Source organism: Oryzias melastigma, linkage group LG5 (assembly GCF_002922805.2).
Source record: "Oryzias melastigma strain HK-1 linkage group LG5, ASM292280v2, whole genome shotgun sequence".
In the NCBI taxonomy this organism is placed as follows: Eukaryota; Metazoa; Chordata; class Actinopteri; order Beloniformes; family Adrianichthyidae; genus Oryzias; species Oryzias melastigma.
Genome location: NC_050516.1, coordinates 15,166,318 through 15,187,001, shown reverse-complemented (window position 1 = coordinate 15,187,001; position 20,684 = coordinate 15,166,318). Strand labels below are relative to the sequence as shown.

Here is a 20,684-nt window from a genome sequence, read left to right as displayed (position 1 = left end):
CTTTTAAATATTTAATGACACATTTATTTATTTATTTAATGGTGTATATATTTATTTCATTCTGGCTCTTTCGAGACTCCATATTCACAAAAGCAGCTTTTGTTTAGTTTGTGTGTGTGTCAAATGTGACGTTTTTATTCAATCAGAGCAGACACTCAGTGTGGTTATTTTACTGCTTTAATGACAGACTCTGATGGCCCACAAAAGAGCTGCATTGTTGTCAGCCAGCATAATAACTGTCTTCTTAAAAAAATGAAAATCCACTAAGCTGAACTCCAGCAACATATTTTAAACATTAACTGCCATTTAGATCATTTGGAGCTTTTTTTTAATAAACTTGTGAACAAAGGAGGCCTAACGTTAATTTTAAAGTTGCTTCTAGAATAAAAGACTCCAAACAAAAACCTTGTCATGTGTGTTGATTGACAGGAAGACAGCTAAATAGCAGATGTCTGTCAAACTAAGCAAGAAAGTGGCAGTATTCTAATATTTTTAAACTTCTAATGGCCATTAAAATGAGATTTTTTCTTCTTTTGAAAAATGTGAGGAAAAAAAATTCTGTTAAGTCTTAAAGCTTTTTCAGTTGAAGTGTTCTTGATTATTTCAGGAAATAAATTAGAGAGAAAAAAAACAATGGATTAAATCATTCTTTTTTAAATATTATTATAATCATCCCCTAAATTCTTTCTTGAGAGTGTGTGAAAAACAACATGATGGGGATAACAGATGATTAGTTTGCAGCATTAATGCGAAAACATTCACATTCTTACTTAAAACGCAAATAAAGAAGAGAAAAATGTCTTGTAAAATCGTAATTTCTTGTTAAATCTTAATTTTGGAATATTAAATTATGTCTTAAAATTGCAGTCTTTCCTTCCTGTGGTGCAAATCAACAAGAGTCATACTTGACTTCAAGTTTTAACCAGCAGCCACTTCGTACCACCACGTCAGTGGTGTATTTTCTTTTAGCATGGTGAAGATAACTTGTTGACAATTACAGACGTTCTTCACACCAAGCTGCATGGTGGGTAAAATTTCTGGTTGGAGATGATTGACTTTTAGACTACTATACGTAACAGCAACTAGATGCAAAAAGTCCCAAAAATATCACAAAAAAAGATGTTCTTCAAATCTAAAACTCCCCCTTAGAAATTCAACCTGCCCATTACAAAGAAAAGTCTATGTAAATGCATATTTCTGACTTAAGTGTTCAAAACTCTCGCATTCACACATCACAACACACCTTTTTAAGTCTGTTTTTGGACTCTACGTATAAAACATGCAGCTATTGTGCGTTAAAAGTTACACCAGTTTAACTTTGACCAATCAGAGGCTCGGATTTGGTAGTGAGGTTTTGATGACCGCTATTTTATCCACTGAGGTGCCAACCATTTGAAAATTGATCTTTGTGGTTTGTGGCCGAATGTAATTATATGACACCAAGTCTTTCATATATCCAAATAGAGTTGTAAAAGAAAAATCCTGGAGGGAGTTTCACTGAGCCTCTTCCAACTATCAGCACATGCACCAGTACCGGACAGCGACAGTCCAGTGTGAACACTGTATGCTAAAAGTGACTTCAAGAACCTGCGTCCAGCACATACCTGAACTCATCACATATATGTTGCATAAGTTTTTTCAGATTCGAAAAAAAGCTGCAGATTGATAAATTTTAATTAAGGGTAAAATTATATAAGTTTGCTTCTTTCCACTCCTGTTATAGCAGTCAAACTCTACTTGACTTTAGCTGATAATTACTATATTTATTGAGTCAAATGTGTCATAAGTGTGCCTTTGTTTTTTTTTAATGCATTTCATTATTTCTGTAGAGTTTGAAAAAATTGCATGTTTTGTCCTGTATTGTCCACAATCTATACCTGAAATAAACCAGATCAGTCAATCAATCAATCTTTCATTTAACATTCACGAGAGAAAAAGTTTGGTGACATGAAGGATTATGAAGCAACAAAATGTATGAACTTACAAGTTTCTCACCAAAAAATATAGAAATTGGGTAAAAAGGTCGGGGTTTTTTTGTCATTCATTAAAAAAAATTACATAAAATAAACCTATTACATTGATTGAAATATTAATCTATGAGCTGTTGTCAAATGAAAGATGACTGACACCAAACCCAACAATGCAAATGACCTGAAGGCAACTAACAAAGCGACCAGGCTTCCAGATCACCTACACATCACCACAGGCTGATTGCCTCCGTGCCACAGCAGTAAAGCTTTCTAACTAATGCGCTAAATAAATAAAAATATGACAGGGATGACACAGTATGATTTGTCTGAAAATCAGAGAGCACTAATGCTGTAACTGCTGCGGAGAAATCAGATTTAAGAGGCATCTGGATGAAAAGTGCTGCATTGACTTGCAATTTCAGCAGGCTGTTACTGGATACCTTATTTGTCCCTACATAAAGAAAGTTTGAAGAGTTTAATGCAGAAAGAATGTACTCCCTTAAGTGCATCTTTGCTACTCAGCTCTGGAAAATGACAGCTTACTGGTATTAGCCAAATCAGAATATATCCAGCAGGTGAATTAAAAATCAATTTTTATGGAGCAACACATTAGCCAACACTCACATTACCATCCCTCAAATAAAAGACATACTTTATAAGATTCAGGGGAAAAAAAAGAAAAAAAAAAACGATGCGAGGATGCAGTTTATAACTTCAAGTGAATTAAGTCTTAATATAGTGCTGTATTATAGCCAAGACTCACATTATCATCTGCCTCCCATAAAGCAGAAAGTAAATGGAGTGAGAGGAAAAGTCAGGAAAGATACTAAAGGAAGATTTACAGACTTCCTATAATTCCAAAGACCATCTTTATAAGGTAACATATTAGCCAACACTCACATTATCATCCCTCATGTAAAGCTATTATTGAGGAGAGATGAGAATAAAAAGGAGTGGAATGAACAAGAAAGGATTGCTACATCTGAAAAAGAAATATTAAAGTAAAAGGGACCAAAATCACTATCCAAAATAATGGATCACTGACGCTTAAGATAAAACAGGATAAGTCTATTTCACTTGGAAAATTTAAATTATTGTAGTTTTCCTCAATATATAAAACCAAACCCAAGCCCTCACCAAACATTCACTTAGTAACAGTTGTCTTAAAATTAACAAAAAGAATGAAACATTAAAAAGTGCATCCATTCTGTATCAGCAGGTGGTCTTACATTGGAGAAAAACTAAAATCTTTAAAATCTTTTGTCTTTCACATTATTTTGGAGGAATAATAGTTTATTATTTACCTCAGCAGGTGGCATTTCTTGGATATTCAGTTATGCTAAGTCCTGTTAAGGTGGAGCAACAATATTTCTCTCAAAGTAAACGAGGGCCGAATCCGTTTTTTTTTTTTTTTTTCCTCAATTTTGCTGATCAAGACCTACATAGAACGTGACTTTTTATTCCACCCATCTGCAGTCTGAACTATGACGGGAGAGGATAGCCTGATTATTGGTTTCATTTATAAAATATTTTAGTATTATTTTTTTCTGTGATGATTACAGAAATTTATTACAAATTTGGCCATGTGTGGCTTTCTGGAAAACTATGAATGTTTATGTTTAGGCTGTGATTGTTAATTTTTTTCTACATACCGACCCTGGCCTCACATTAGAGAAGGAAAAGGTTATGTGACCCTCACAAAAAAAATTTGGGAACTTCTGATTTCGATCAAACTTTATTTATTTTCATGTTTGTTGCTAGCTTTAGGTCCATGTCCTGTTGCATGAGCTAATGGTACTCAGGTTTTGGCTTTCAGCCAATATTCAACAATACTAATGTTCACTAAATTAGTACAAGAAGTCCAGATCCTGTGGCTGCAGAATCAGTCCATATCATTTTACCTCCACCACCATGCAAATGGTTTAATATTGTGTTTTTTAATCAGTTTTTTTTTTTTAACAAAATATAAATGTAAACCTAATATGACAACTACATATTTCTACACCAGTCATTAACTTATACCATTTTGGGAATCACTTTTGTGCTTGTGTGATATTTAAGACCCCTCAGGTGTTGAACCACCCAAATAATGCAAGACTGAATACAATGTTCCCACATATTCATGCTTCATTATTTGCGGTTTCACTTAATTTTTTTCAGTCACGTGACTCCTACGATTTATCACAAAAACTCTGACAACTCAAGATGCTTGTATGAAATGTTTTACTCTGAAGGAGGAGCTGCGCCGCTGAGATGTATCTCCGTACATAGCAAATGGGAGGCTCGGAGGGGCATTCCCCCGCTGTGAGGGGAGTGCCCCCTTCTCATTCCATAGAGGAATGGCATCAGCTGACTCAGAACCGGCTTAAAAAAATCCAGATATGCTAAAGAAGATAATCGCCAAGGACAATTATCTTCCTGTGCAGGTGTTTATGTTTGATGAATGAGGAGGAGCAGGCTCCTTATTTTAAGGCACAGAGAGTGCATCCCTGGTGTTGATTGGTAATGAATGACAGCTATTTACAAAGCATCCAAAAATAAATAAATAAAAGATCATCTTTAAGTATTGCTCGTAACCTAAGACAAATGACCGTGTATTAGTGAGTCAAGACAGAAAGTTGAGCGGAAATTCCCTGAAAACTGGAGGACCCATTTAAAATCAGTGACAGAAGGCACAAAAGTATGAAGGACACAAACACCCAACACTTTGAAGCAGTGAGTGAACAACTAGCCCGTTGAGTGTCGTTTGCTGAAGAAGACATGGGCATAGAGAAAAATTATCCAAAAAGCAGTCAGTGATAAATTGTTCAAAAACCTTGGAAAGTACGTAAAGAGCGAAGAGACGGGAAGTGAGGGAAAAACTCAGAGGAAAAGTGTTGGGGTGGAATAAAATAGAGGGGAGGCAGAATGATGAAATCAATCATTATCAAGGCCATGTCCTCTCTGCACACTGAGCAAAGAGGAGAGATTGTTTCGGCTCGCTGCTTCAGTCTAATCTTCACGGAGTTTTCCAGAATGTTCCACGCTAGAGAAAGCAGGCACCGCCACGCCGTTGGTAAACTCCCAAGAGCTTCCCGTTTGGATGAAAAGGGGGGAATAAAAATCCTTTTCAGCAGGTGACAGCCTGATGCTGCATCAAGTTGGACTTAATAGAGATTTGACAAAAATATTAAACTCAACCATTAACATTCACCATCTTGCAAAAACATATGATGTTAATTGTTGTTTTCCTCGACTATAACTATTTTTGTGTCTTGTAAAATGATTGTGCAGTATTTTAGGGAAAATTAGAGTATACTTACGAGTCAAAATGAGAAAATGAGAGGACAAAATCATGTTTTATTACTGAGCTAAAGACAGAAAACCAACACTTTTCATGAAAATTTTTGACAGAAGATTTGAAATTAAACCACAAGATGCTGTAAAACTGAACAATTCAGAATTCTGAATACATCTTTGTTTAAAAATTACACAAAAAGTAGCAAAAAAATAAATTGTGAAGGTTTCAAAAAAGTTAAAAGCAGAGATAAAAATTCTCACTTGCTTAGAATTCAACATTTGTTCAGAATACCTACGTCCATACATCAGAAAAACATAGTGATTACCATGTTCAAATGGCTGCTCTAAACGGGTTTTCGGGCATGCTGGTGAGGTCTGAGCTGGGCCAGCGATGCTAACGTGAACAGACAGGTGAACACAGAAGGTGTGGAGACAAACACACAGCTGCCCACACACACCAACACCGCCAGTAGCCAGCAGGCTCTTGAACATCTGTCATACCTGCCTGCTCCAATCTCGTCACGCACACTCAAACAAACACACATGCACAGATCGCGCAAATGGTTGTGACAGCTCAACAGTGTGCCACTAGCACAAAAACACATGTTTCTTTCTGCTGCACGTTCCGCACAAACACGGTGACCACATGTTCTGGTCCCTTTCACTTCAAATCAACTGTCTTTCACCCTCCTTTTCATGTTTTCTCAAGGCCCAGCTTTAATTTCATTCATACTTTATTCTTTTTTGTTTTGTTTTCAACAATTGTTTTTATTATGTATGCTTTTTCTTTGAAACACTTGTAGCTTTGTAATATCTGATAACCGCAAGGTCTCGTTCTACTGTGTGTAGTTCTTTTCTTTTTATACCATAAGGGAATCTGGGAATGTTTGATCCTTTTTCATCGTTTATGTGACACAGACGTAGAAGAATAAAAAACTGAGATTTTCAGAGCTCATTTGTTTCTGCAAAGTTGACACAGCTTGTAGTTAATACTGTAGACAATACTGTATGAGATGGGTAACTAACAATGACTTAAGACATTAAAATGCAGCTAAATTACATTTTTTAAATTCATGTTTATGTCACATTTTCTGTTTTTTTTTTCAGAAATATGAACATATGCATAATAACTCTCTACAATCAGATATGATTCTGCTTTTGTGAAAACATTTCAAAATATCTTAAAGGAATGAAAGATGTAAAAACAATGTTTTGTAAAGCTTTAAGAGAAGAAAGTTGGTCTACTCTGGACCTTAACATTTGGAGCATGATAATAATAATATGAAACAAACTGAATCAAAATGTTCCTTCATTTGAAGTACTGTCTCAAATATGTAAAAACTACAACCTAAAAATAAAATAAAAGAAAGATAATGCTATAAGCCACAGATAAGTTTGGGATGGAGAGTCTGATGCTGTGTGTATGCGTGTTTAACTGACATTATGGGGACAGAAACAATTTTGCCACATTATGGGCACGCAGGACAGAAGCAACGTTAATGTGGGGTAGTTGCTTTTGTGTTTGTAGTGACATGGAAATAGTTTATTAGTTTAAAATTAGTTATATTCTAAAGCTGCAAAGGAAAATGGATGTCCCTCAACGAGTATTCTAAAGAAAGAATATTAGTAAAAATTCTCAAAAAGACTGTACTAAAATGTTTTTAACAACAGGCAAGCGTCTGTTGTCAACAAATAATTTTCACCTCCGTATTACTGTAGTAGTAAAATGGACAAAAAACCACATTCAGACATAGATTTCCTATGTTGAGATTGACACTTTTAGAGTGTTCGATTGGTAGATGAAATATTTTTCATACAAAGGCATGCACTGGATTACAAGGTGCATCTTAAATAAATATTCTTGTTTTGAGCTTGTCATTAATGGGACGCATCGAATTATAAGGCGCATTAAGAGAGACGAAAGAGTTAGAAGTAACTCTGTCAGTCAGACTTTATTAATTGCTTTCATAGTAATCCTATAAGTTGTTTGTAACATGTTACACGTTAGTAGCATTAGCAGCTTTAGCATAAATACCAATAACTGTAACTACTAACTTTGTTAAAAAAAGACTGATACAGCTAGAACAAACCCGACTGTGACTAGCTCCAAACTTTGTTAGTAATATATTTAAAAAAAAACAGTCTGACACCTCTACATCTTCGCTGCACTAGCGTATTTACAATAATACCCAACCAAGCATTTAGTCAGAGCACCATGTACCTTTCAAAATCATTTCTACACCAATAAACACAATAGAGGGGCACTGCCTTTTATTGAAAAAAAATAGGCTTTGAAGCATGCCTTGTACTCCAGAAAACACTATCAATTACTGAAAACCCATAATATATACCCTAGCATAACTTGTCTCTGAGCACTGTTGAACTATTTTGCAATTCATAAGATAATTTTAGCAGCATCTCATAATAGTTATACAGTCTTAACTGTGATACAACCAAGCAAACTACACCTGGGTACATTTTTTATACAAAGTGGGTTAAAGGGGTAATTGCTTTAAATAAAAATGCCCTTGAAAAATTAAAATCTATGAATGTGATAAAACCAATACCACTTGACCCAAACCTTTAAAATTGCTCTACGGTTTGGCAAATTGCAACTCTAAAACCAAGTATTTCTATTCAAAGTGACTTCTTAATTGAAAGGAACCAAAATACCTAACACAAGCCCTTTTATAGAGCAGTTGCAGAAATAAAAGCACTATCAAGTACTGTTTCTGCTTCATCAATTGGCCTATTCAAAGTGACACCTCAGGGACATTAATGTCCTGCTCCTGTGTGCCCACTTGTAGTGACCTACATCACAACAAAATGAGGGATCAAGAGGGAAACTCTGATCCTGGGCTGAAAAAAAGAGAAGGCTACACATCTGTTTTTATTTAGGATTTATCTTTGCTCAATCACAAGTGCTTGCATGTCCTTCCATCTCAGATTTGCCTCTGAGACAACCTCTGGAGAACATTAAAGGGGAGCAAAATATGATGCCGTTGTGGAACGTGTCGTTTCTTGGTGCACTGAGACCGTATTAAAGATGGAAAAAAAAAACTTCACATTGGAAGGAGCTATATAGTGTGAGTAAGTCTTAGAAGCTCACAGTCATGTAAGCACATAAACAATTATCATGGATGATTTTATTGTTTTTTAATAAACCTTTGTAAGAAGAAGAAGATGATCAATAACCTCTATATATAAACATCTATAGACCTAAACATGAGGGTATATTTCAAGTTCTTTTGTGTCACACATCATCTTGTTCCTTTGTGTACTAGGCCAATAAAATGTTTCTGATAGTATGCAGAACAAGTCCTAACAAGGTAAGAAATTCAAGCATGCACACACACGCACAAACAAAAGAGGCTGCCTGAGATCTGATGGGCTGTCACTTAATCAAATGAACTGTCACTTGTGTCCTTACACCCCCGCTGGGATCCTTATTATCGGCCATGATTGCCCCCAGTAACCCCCTCCTTCGACTCTAGCACTTCAGGTCTCCCTCAGCTCTGGTTCTTGGCATCGTAATTATCATCAACGTTGATTTGAGCTTCTTTTCCATCAAGAAGTGAAAACATGTTGCTCCCTCCCTCTTTTTTTTGTTCATTTCCTCGTGATCCTCCTTATTTACTTGTTAGGCATTTGAGACTTCTGCTTGATCTATTTAAACTGCATTACACCCAACACAAACCTCTTTAATGTGTACAGATTTTAACATTTTTAATATATCATCAATTATAGAAATCTAAAATACAGTGGGGTATAAAAGTATTGGGTATACACTAATTCTGCAACTTGTTCCAGTGAAGTAAAGAATGAGGTCTGTAATGTTCATCAGATGCACACTTTGACTATGAGAGATAGAGTGTAAAAAAGTGATCCAGAAAATCATGTTGAATGATTTTCATAGTTTATTTGTATAATGGTGCATCAAATAGATATTTTAGTTAAGTGTGTAACATAATTCTGATTACAATGACAGAGGTCAAATGTTTTTTTTCCTGTAGGCCCTCACCAGGTTTACACACTAGCAACTATTATGTTCCATTCTTTCATGCAGATCTTCTCAAGAGCTGCAATGTTTCGGGGCTGTTGATGGGCAGCACATCATGTTCCCTCAAATTGGTTGATATTCGAAGACATACTTACTCCAGAACCTTAAAGTGCTTGTTACATGGCCACTCCCTTTTTGCCCGGTTAGTGAATTAGTGTCATCCTGGAAGATCTGTGTTTTATCCTAATTTCTCTTACTGATGAAAATAAGTTTCTTCAGAATCTCATCATGCATGACTCCATCTTTCTGTCTAAAGCATAATGTTTTCACCCCCATACTTCACAGTTGGTGCGATATTGGGGTGTAACTCTGCAGTCTTCCTCCAAACAGGAAGACTGGCATTTATATTAAAGTGATCTATTCTGGTCCTGTCTGACTACAAGACATTCCCCCAATCCTCCTCTGGATCATCCAGTGGGTTTTTGGTAAAATTTAGATTGGGTGCGGACATGCAGAATTTGACTCCATGGAATAGTCTCCATGGAATAGTCTGTTCCTATAGCAACCTTTGTTTTGGTGGTCCCAGATTTTTTCAAGTCTGGCTAGTTCCTCCATGGGGTTCTTGGGCTGTTTCCTCACCCTTTTCAAGACCATTTATACCCCACCAGGTGAGCTCTTAAGCCCCAGGTGGAGGGAGATTGTAAATGATCTTGTATTTCTTCCATTTTCTAATAACTGCTCCAACAATTGATCTCTTCTCACCAAGCTGCTTGTTCATGGTTGAGTGGTTTAGTCTTATTCAGGTGAACAATAATATCACAGGTTTTCCTAAGACAACTCTTTGGTCTTGGTCAACAGGAGCAGTTTAATTCTGCTGTGTAAGGACAGGTGTATTTTATACAAATAACTCATTTATTCAGGTGCCATTAATGCAAGTAATGAGTGGAGGATAGAAAAGGTTCCTAAAGAACAGGTAACAGGTCTGTGAAGTCATGTGACTTTATTCTCATTTGTAGGATATAAATAGGTATTTTCTGCACAATTTTATGAATAAATGTTTCAATCATACAATGTGATTTCCTAGTTTCTTGCTTATAGATTCTGTCTTTCACAGTTGAAGCGTTCAAACAGTTAACATTAAAGACTTCTCTCGCCTTTTTCAGAGGGACACTTTGCATAATTGGTGAGTGCTACATATTTTTTTGCCCCACCATGACAAAAAGTATTTTAAATACTTGGGAAACTCACCTGCACATTTAGTCCTGGTGACCAGCGGTGGCCCTGGTGGTCCGGTCCCTCCTTCTCCAGGTCTGGAAAGCAAGACTTTGATCTCATACTCCACATCTGGATCCAGATGCCACAGTTTGTAGGTGGGGGAATCAACCACATGGGTCTCCGCCCAGTTCCCTGTGGTAGTACGATACTCGACTTCTTTCAGGATGATGGGCCCATCTCCGATGATGCTGTTGGCATTGGGTTTTATCCAAAGGTAGGTGGCTCCAACAGCGAGAAGCTCTGGTGGTGCGATGGGAGTTGGTGGAGCTGCGAAATTGAAGCAAAAAAAGTCAGCCACTAGTTTCCACTATGTTTTCATAGTACCTCACTATTTCAGTGGGTCATGTGGGAGGTTATGCGTTTTAAACACAAAGCTTATTTAAAAAAAATATTGGACTCAGTTTTGACAGGAAACTCACCACCATCTGTGGTAATGACATCATTCCTACAAATACACACACAACTTTCACTCTGTTCTAATGGTACTCCAGCATATGACATATATTCAATAATATGGTGCAACCTCACCGTCCACTATCTTTTTATTATGTAGAATTTGTCTTTTCAAAGATTGACCTTCTCTAAAAACAGATCCTACAAACTAATACATAATTTTGTGTGAATTTACATTGTCATTGTTGGTATAATCGCCAATTCCAGCATCATTATTCAATGAATGTCCTGCCTTTTTCAGAATATTAGTAAACTTTGATCTTGTGAATTTGTTGTGTTTGCATAGACAAACAGTTGATGATCAAAGCTGATTTTATCATCAAAGGCATAATTAAACAAATGTGTGAAATAAACATATAAAAATAAACAAAGATTTACAGCAATTAACAAGAAAATCTTTTTCAGAAAAAGAATATGTTCAGCCTATTAACACTTTGCCATTTATATTGTGTACTATAAGTAGTGATGTTTTCATTTTAGTTTTCTTATCTTCAGTTATACTTTGCTTTTAGCTTTGTTTAGTTTTCCATCACAGCATTGCAACTCCCTGAATTTAAATTTATGGTTTAAGTTATTCTTAACAGAGTCTTCACCTCTTGTGTCATATCATGTTTAGGTTTTTTCTATGTCAGGATTTGGATCGTGTTTGCTGTCCATTATCGTTAAAGTTTATTTAATAAAAAAATTTCTGCCAACCAGCCATGCCTCACAAAAATGGGTCATCCACCAAACACTTTCCATTCAAAAGATGCAACTGAAGCTCATTCTGGTTGGTGTCAAAACTTAGAAAAAACCTTCATGGAAGCATTTCTTCAAAGCATCCTCATGTGACCGTGTTTTAGAGGAGGGATTAAAGATTTTCTGTATCACTTGGCACATATCTTAATACATTCCATCAATTTAAAGAATGTGTTTAAAATAATTTATACAAACTTTCGCTGCAGATTGTCAATAAAAGTGACTTGTTGTACATGGTTTACAAGGCAGACATTAGGATGTAACTCTGATGAATAAACAAAGCCGTGCCTGCTCCGTGTCATAAATCTGAAGCAGACTCTGTTAAAGAGCAGCAGGAGCAGATGGAAACAATGACAAGGAAATTAATTGGATTCTTCCTGTTAGTCATCAGACTCGCAGTGCCACTGAGCATCCAGCTCATCAGAGTAAACTGCGGTGATTACCGCGGACAGCTCCCACTTCCCTGACAGCCTCAAAATCAGCACCTTGGACAGCAGTCGTTACACACGGCTTTGCTAAGTGAGACAAAAAAAAACGAAGACACGTATATTTGACAAATGAAGTGAACCGTTTTTTAAGGTCAGCTTTTTCCATTTAATATCACCTAAATTGTCCATCCTATGGTATAAAACAACAATCATTTTCATAAAAAAAGATTATCTCATCAACTAACATTCCAAACATTCTCAGTTTTTTGTCTTTTTTTAGTGTTACAGATGCACATAATTTCTTAAATATGGTGGTTTTGTTTAACAAATAATTGGGTTTTCCTTATGTTTCCTTGTATCAGAGGCCATATACACACACTGATCACTATAAAAAGCAATGGGTAGATCTGCTCAAGAAAGGAAAACATATAACTGAGGATATCCCAATGTTCTTTTAAACTTTTGCAAATTAAAGAGTCATTAAGAGGTTGAAGTCTTGGTTCTCTCTGTGTGGGACTTGTTTGCTTCTTTTATGTGACAGGTGCTTTTTCAGTCGACGGCAGCAGTGTGTCTGCTAAGAATAATGGTAGCCTGATATCTGAAAGCAAAGACCCTGATCTCACTCTGCAAGTATTTTACTTTCCTTCAAGGTTGCATTAGAATATGTATGTGTCTGAGAGGCCAATGAATCAGCTGTCACTCACCAAACTCATACATCTTAACTATATGGAAGCTGCTTGGCTCTGATGTGTGTATTTGTGGGTGTAGAGGGAGGAGTACGGATAAAAAAACACATAAAAGTTTATGAGCTTCTTTTTTAAAGAATTTTAGGTTATTATCAGTGAATTTTAACACACAATTAGATGCATAGACTCTAAATTCGCATATAATTCTAGATAGAATATCAAAGTAGGACTGATAGATTATCTCAGGGTTCAATGTTGGTCCAAGACCTTGTGGTTATTGTGCACTTTTTCCCTGTGAGATTAGAATAAAAGGTTCAGTCAATGTTGAAACTGTCTTTTCAATATGTTTTAAGCATTAGCACCATGAAGTAAGAACGGCAACAAATGCAATTTAAATATTACTCTGAGTGCTGGAAAACAGACCAGACTCTTCATTAACATCATCATTTATATTCAACAACTTCTCCCGATGTTCCTCTGCAGGAGGAAGGAGTAAAATCACTCAATCGCTGCCTCCACCCGCCTGTTTTTGGGCCCCATGTCTCGTTCTCTCCCTCTGCCAACTCATTTACAGCGGCCCACCCTGTGGCACACAACCTGGCACCCGTGATGTCACAATTTCTCAGAAACTCACACATTTCTCATTAAATAAGGGAAGAGTTGTTTGAGGGTGGAGGGTGGGGGCAAGTTTTCACATATCCAAAAAAACCCTTGAAGATTCAACATCATATATAAAGGTTTGAGACGGATGCCCTCATGTTAAATCAGCTCCAATTGGCTCTCACGCTTTGATACGATACTGTAAGCAACTGCACACGTCGTCACCTGTGAGGCCTGATGCAAAGACAGTACACAGACACACTGAGACTACCTATCGTCTACAGTCGGCCATCACACAGAGATGCTAATGAACTGTGAGAGTAGACAGGCACATGGAAAGAAGAAGAAAGGCCACTTGGAGAATAATTAAGGAAGAAACTGCCGTGCAAGAAAGATTTGCCCAATTAAACACTGAAAAAGGTTCAAGGGAAAAGAGAAAAAAATGGCAAAAAAAGAGGAAAAGAAGCTTGAACTGAAGCAAAAAGTGGTGAGCGGACAGTGTTTGAAATATAGATGAACTTGGGTGAAGGAAGGAGGATCTGATCAGAGCCCTGATCTTTTTCGAAAAAGCAGCAGGGCAGTAAGACTTCGAAAACATGCTTTAAGCACTACAACGACATGTTCACAGGCAACTGTTGCATTGGGTAAAACCAGATTAAGGGTGGGTGTCTGTACAAAATGCTTCAACTTATTCTGTTACAAATTAAAATAGAATATTGGAATATTGCTAATTAACCCTTTTACATTGGAGCTATAGCGACATTTTTTGACCACTGTAACTCGTCAACCGTTTACGCAAATAATCCAATTCCAGTGGAAAACAGCAGCTTTGTGCTGTTATGCAACAAATCAAAATAGTGTAATGCTTGCACAATCAATGTAAATCAGCTGGTTCTGTTGCAGAGAAAAATGGCTTTGTGCTGTTAAGTCCATATGAAAAGTCACATTTCTATACCTCAGAATCAGCTGACTTTTTCAGTCTCATATTAAATCAAAAATTACGGTATATCAAGGAGCGTCGTGTTTTGGTAACATTTCCGGCTTTGAAGGGTTAAAGGAAATCTTGGGAGAAAAAAAAAAAATCAGCTCCTAATGCTATGTGCTATGGCATGTTTCCCATTAACAAGGCTCTTGAAAGTACTTTTAGTATTTGTTGTTCACACTGTTGCTACCACATGTACTCACAGTTGGAAGAAGCCTGGTGTCAAAGTCAAAGTTGTGCAAATCTTGCTCCGGGATTTTTTTTTTTTTACAGCTCTTTTCCAATATATGAAAGACTTGGTTTCATATAGTTACATCCAGGCACAACTACATTTATTAATTTCTCCTCAGTGATATTTCAAATGGTTGTGACATCAATGAATTAAAAAGGGGCCCATCCATATATCACTATCAAATCAGAGTCCCTGATTAGTCAAAGTTTGACTCGTTTCACCTTCAATGACTGTGCATTTTGTATGTAGAGCCCAAAAACAGACTTAAAATCTAGCGGCACATGAACAAGACTTTTGAACGCGGAAGCCTAAAACGCGCACGTACACACGTTTACATAGACTTTACATTAAACGTAGCATCACAACAAGAACCAAACCAATCAAAATTAAATCTGGCAAATACAAATACCATTAAAGAAAACCCACAAACACAATTTCCTACTTAATTTTGGAATTGTTTTAAAATGTTTTGACGTGGATTAAAAGAAAGTTAGGGCACCACATGTTCATGAGAAACAAAAATGTTCCACAAACAAGCTCCTTTGTGCCCATAAAGGCCCAAGCAAAAAATATATGTGAGTTCAAGCAGAAACCTGGCACCCAAAAAGATTTTACCCTCCGTGTCTTGGGGCCTTGTTGTTGGATGATGCATTGCACAGTCAAAAGTGACCGGTGTTATGACGCACAGAGGAAACAAAGTATATGCATTATCTTTTTTACTGCACTGTGTTACGATCCCACCACGGTGCTTAAGGAGGGCTCCCTGTAATGCTGTGTATGTGTGTTTTAGTCTTCCTGTAACATTGGGAGTAGAATTATGTGCTGCCGGTGTGAGCTGAGTCGGTCAGTTTTTTTTTTTGTTTTTTTTTGGGTTTACTTTAGTACGTGCATGATTTCTCCAAAGGTGGTGGAAAAGATGGAAAAATCACTTGCAGTGAAAATGCAATTACTTTCCCAAAACTAGTTTTTCCGGCGTTTAAACACTGCATGGAGACAATAATGACATTCAAGATGATAACTGAGCAAAAAGAAGCCTGGAAGAGGGGTTTTAATTTTCCCCCTGAACTGCTCCCTCTTTGACCGTCTGTCACAGAGGTATTTTGTTTGGTTTTTTTTTCCCCATAGTGTACTGATTGAGTCACTCGTTCCCAAAATCTTACCAAAAAACTGATCTGATTAGTGAAAGCTAAGCAAAACACAACAGCCATTCAATAAGTATTGTGTCTTGTCAAAGCTGACTAGATGTTATTGTTGTTATTTTACGAGGATTTTTCTCATAGAGCTGGATTTTGTGCCCATCCTTCCTTTGCCTTCTTGTGTCATCAGTAACACGTTTTAATCCCATTTTGCAGAACCTTGAACTAAGTACTTTATTTCACACTGAGCAGGTGAGCTACACTCAGAAATACACAGTTGTGTAAAGCTGTATGAAATGATCAGGAGTTAACGATAATATCTGCATGCTGAGAAACAAAGAAAAAAATTACATTTCTATTTCAAACTAAAATATATCCGTCACCATGTTGGAACAGATGTTCTCTGTGAGTCATGATTGGTCTGTGTTGGTCCTAATCAGTGGAAGGGGTGTGGCCTGAGTGGTTCACCAGTCTCAAGATAATCCGTCAATGAAATATTTTGAACGTTCCACCTACTTTTATTGAGGCAATTACTTGAATAACTTGTGCTATACAGTTTGCACAAGATAGTTTTCAGGATAGTAAACTATCAGGAAAAAAATTAAGATTAGGAAAGAGATGTAGCAAAACAAGAATGGTTATTTTGACAAATATAACGACTGAGTATATTTTTTTATATTTCGCAATAGAAGTCCATGGGATTTTGACTTTTTGGATCAGCAGGGACTTCCTGTTTGGAATGTGAGGAAGTAAGAGTCTCTCAGTCCAGTTCTCTTATACCGGCAATGATTTATTCTTGTTTTGATTGACACACCAACTATTTATAATTTTGATTTATTTTCTTTTTAGTTTGGTTACAGGACTGTTATTTTTCCATTTTTGTGAAAAAATACTTCAAAGATAAAGAGGAAGTTGCTGGTAATGTCAACATCCTGTTAAATAAACAAAATAAATACATGTATCTCTTTGTGCTTAATTTCTGGAGCTTAGAAAAATGCCAAATCATGTTACCCCAACCTCATTTTCCAGTGAAAAGCTACGATGTTTGGTATTGTTGGGCTTTTTTTTCGGTTTTGATTCCGTCAGACACTGTTGGTGTTTTTTTACCACCTCAGGGCTTGTAATCGGGCTATTCAGGAATTTCTAACAACATCAAGACGGAGGACATGGTAGTTGAATTTAAGCTGATTTCCCAAAGCGCAAGTTGCTTCACAGAACTAGGTTGGTCCTGTCAACACACTTGTTCTCTGCACACCGGAGAAGAAAAAACACAATCAGAAGGTTAAGAAGCCTGGAGAAGCTGACAGGCCAGAGAGCAGACACTTTGATTTTATTGTATTCAAAAAACAGAAAAGAAGCAAAGAAAGTGAAGCAAGGCCAGAACCGAAACCCAGACAGTGAACGTGTCTCTACTCCTCATCCAGTGATTTTTGTGTTTAGCTTTCCTTACAGACCCACTCCAATGAAAATCTTATTATTTGTTTTAACATGTTATTGTTTTGTTTTTTGGGATAGAAGACATGAAGAAAATTAACATTAAAACATGAGCATTTCTTTTTTCACATAACTATGAATCAGGAAAAGATGAAAAATTGCAGTTTAAAAAGTTTTAAACTACAATTGAGGGGCCACAAGCTCCCTCTTTTGCTCCAATCTGATGCATTCACATGTAGTAAAATGGATTCATGTATGTCTATGCCTTCCAAGCTGGTATCTGGCTCAAAACTTTACGTCTGGATAGCTCCAGTAGTGTTTGCAATTTTTGTTGCACCAGTAATTTGACAGGTTGTGTGCTAGAGAGTGTAGACAGATTGATGATGGGAAATGAAGGCAGGTCCGATCCACGCCAACAGACCCACACACAACTCAGAGGTGAATTTCTGATAAACTCCTGCCGCTCTGGAGGAATTATAGAAAAATAGTTTTTTTTCTTTTTATGATTATTTTGGCTAAAAACTGCATTAACACAAAAAAATAAATAAATAAAACACTGGAAACAACTTTACAATAAGTCAAAATATGATTGGAGGTCTTTAAACCCCGTAGTCTCATTTCACTTCATCTATAAATTAATTGTCACTTAAACAGATCATATTAGCTGTGGAATTCCATCTCATTTAGTTTGCTACTTTTTGCCAGATTTGTTCTCTTGTCGTGGTGCAGAGAGAATTTCCAGTTCCAAATATTCTTCCCTTCACAGATCCCTGTCACCACATTCCTCTGTTCTCTTTGGAGAAATGGCTTTTCACTTGGAGCATATTGCTCCTCTGTTCTGCCCTCCTCTCTGACTCCTTCTCTTTTAACTGCCTACCTCTCTCCTCTTCTTCTTCATCTTTCTCTGATTCTCTCACCCCAACCCTTCTTCTCTTCCACACCTGTTCATGTATTAGTTATATCACTCCTCAAAATTTCTGTGTGAAGTTTCAAGATCCTCCAACACACTGGCTGATACACATGAAAGAGCAATGGACATGGGATGCCAGCAACATGACACAACCACGCACACGTACACACAGACTAACACATGCGCATTCCCAACAGCAGGCCCTGAGGACCTGCTTAAAGAGAAAGGCCAAGTCCACACTGGCTTTTACACTTCGCATTTCACACTCACGGATTCATGGACACAAACACAAGGCGTGATGGAGAGAATTTAACACACTTGCAAAACTTTCCCCTAAATTAAAAAAGAATGTATTTCAGCATCTATGGTGGAAAATACTGATGCAAATCTTTAGAATTATGTGGTTCCATTGAAAACACGTAGCAACGATTTCCTGATAAAAACCTCTTCAGATTGTTAAAGGATGATCCATCCACCCCCAAAAAGTTTAACTTCCAGCTTCATTAAGGGGGGTTTCGGACTGGGAAAGTCTGTTGGTTCGGACGGAGCCCACTTAGTTACGAGATGACTGACGTGGAGACGAAGAAAAGTGTGTAATAAGTGTTTTTAGCAGTGTTAAAATAAACTTTCTAACAAGTGAGAAGTCGGGACAATTATTTCCTGTTTGATAACACAACAATCAATGCTTTACATTTGACTGTGGCTCAACAGCCGCTTCATTCCTAACCGGTTTAACATCATGTGACCACTGGCTACGGTGGCTGTTTTGGTCCAGTTATTCCGCTCCAAGAGAGAATTGTATTCAGACTGAGGAATCTCAGAGCGACCACAATCATTCATTACAATACTAAGCTACAACACAAAATTGTGAAACCGACTTTGTTTTCTGCTTTCTTTTGTGGATTTATTTTAGCAAGAGAAGAGAGAAGATCAGTGTTTCCTGCTCCAGAAAATAGTTGCATGCCACATAAAATAAGTGAAATGAATAAAGAAAAACATGAACAAAAAATAAATGTAGGAGTCAAATTTACTGTACAACTTAGAGAACAATGGCAAACCTTAAACTGACAACCAGAACTTGGGCAAAGTCATTTGGATTTTAGGAAGAAGAAACAGAGGGATAACCCGGGATACATTTAGACAAACTTGGTTTGATAAATGTAGATATTTTTCTTCAAAACTTTGATGTTTTGATCTTATTTCAAAGCAGTTGTGACTGCTACCGATATATGTGTAACTTTAAACCAACTTTTAAAAGTTGGAAATGTTTTTTGACAAGAGAACACGAAAAATAAACTAACACATTTGGTATTTGTGAGTTTCAGGGAGAAACCTGCTTGATCTACAGCCCACTGTCATTTTATATATGGACTGATTATTATCAGAGCAGAAGTCAAACGCACTTCTTAAGCAGTTACTTCCTCAAATTGAAGGTTTTGTTGAGCTCACACCCAGTAAAAGTTCACAGTGTCAGTTGGCTTCCAGAAATCTGACACGTACAGCAGAGCTGTCCACTCTGCTATTGATTTCCTTATCAGGCAGCAGACATACAGAAGATGCTGGGAATGAGCTCTGGGCCAACAGAACCCTCTGCGGACAGACCTTCACTCACAGGCGCAGCCACACTGTGCCAGCTCTAATTTTTGGGGTGCAATCAGTTTCAAAATGACCCTGGGAGGCTTAGAAAAATGTGGTGGTATATTGACACACACTCATGGTGTCCACAGAGCTCTGGCCGACAGTGACTCTCCTTTATTTATCCTATGCCCAACAGAGTCTTATATACAGAACATGCACACTTACACTCATGTGCAAACAAAAATCTGTCTGTGCACAAGGCAAAACCGTAAATTATGAACTAGTGATAAAAACATGTTCACTTTTTAACATGGACACTGTGTCTTTGTTTGGCATATTCTTCATGAACCCTCCATCATTACAGTAGTCAACCCAATATCACTTCATTCTAACCCTAAAAACTGCACTACACTGCACAAAATAGCCATGTTCCCATTAAAATTGTAACTAAGTGTTTATTTTCATTAAGATTACATCTTTAAGTCCTTGTCCTAATCATGCTACATGTAGGAGCAAATATTTCCTATATATTTCTGTCTACGTGGTCCTCATAAAGGCAGTTGCTGTGAATTACAAGCTCAGACACACGCGAGCACAGCCGGGGGGGTTGGTTGAAAACTTGTTGCCCTGGGGCTCTGACTGCATCTGTTCTACAAGAGCCATACAAATGAGAAAAGCATCCGAGCAGAGAGAAACATCTGCGTGCACATGTGGGGGTGTGTGTGTGTGTGAGACAAAGGTGAGTGTATGTGTGTCTGAATAAGTAATCTGTGAGCAGATATTCAGTCATCTTCACCGACTACACTTCAATGTCAGTTGTGTTGTCCAAGTGCGTTTGTGCATGCCTGTGTGTGTTTGTGTGCGTATGATACTATGGTGCTAATGTCAACACACCTTCTGACTTAATATTTTTTCATTTGAGATTATATTAAATCTAAATCTGATTTCTTCTTTGTTTTTTTTGCTGTTTTTTTTTTCCTGTC

General features: G+C 37.1%; 1 protein-coding gene across 12 annotated transcripts in view; it reads right to left on the bottom strand.

Annotated features, from left to right (window-relative positions):
- Window positions 1-20,684, bottom strand: part of ptprt (protein tyrosine phosphatase receptor type T) — a 304,805-nt gene that overhangs the window by 210,483 nt on the left and 73,638 nt on the right. For all 12 annotated transcript variants that reach the window (XM_024269996.2, XM_024270001.2, XM_024269998.2 and 9 more), the window contains exon 8: window positions 10,498-10,791. In XM_024269996.2, coding sequence (XP_024125764.1) covers window positions 10,498-10,791 — 294 coding nt within the window. The remainder of the gene's footprint in view (window positions 1-10,497; window positions 10,792-20,684) is intronic.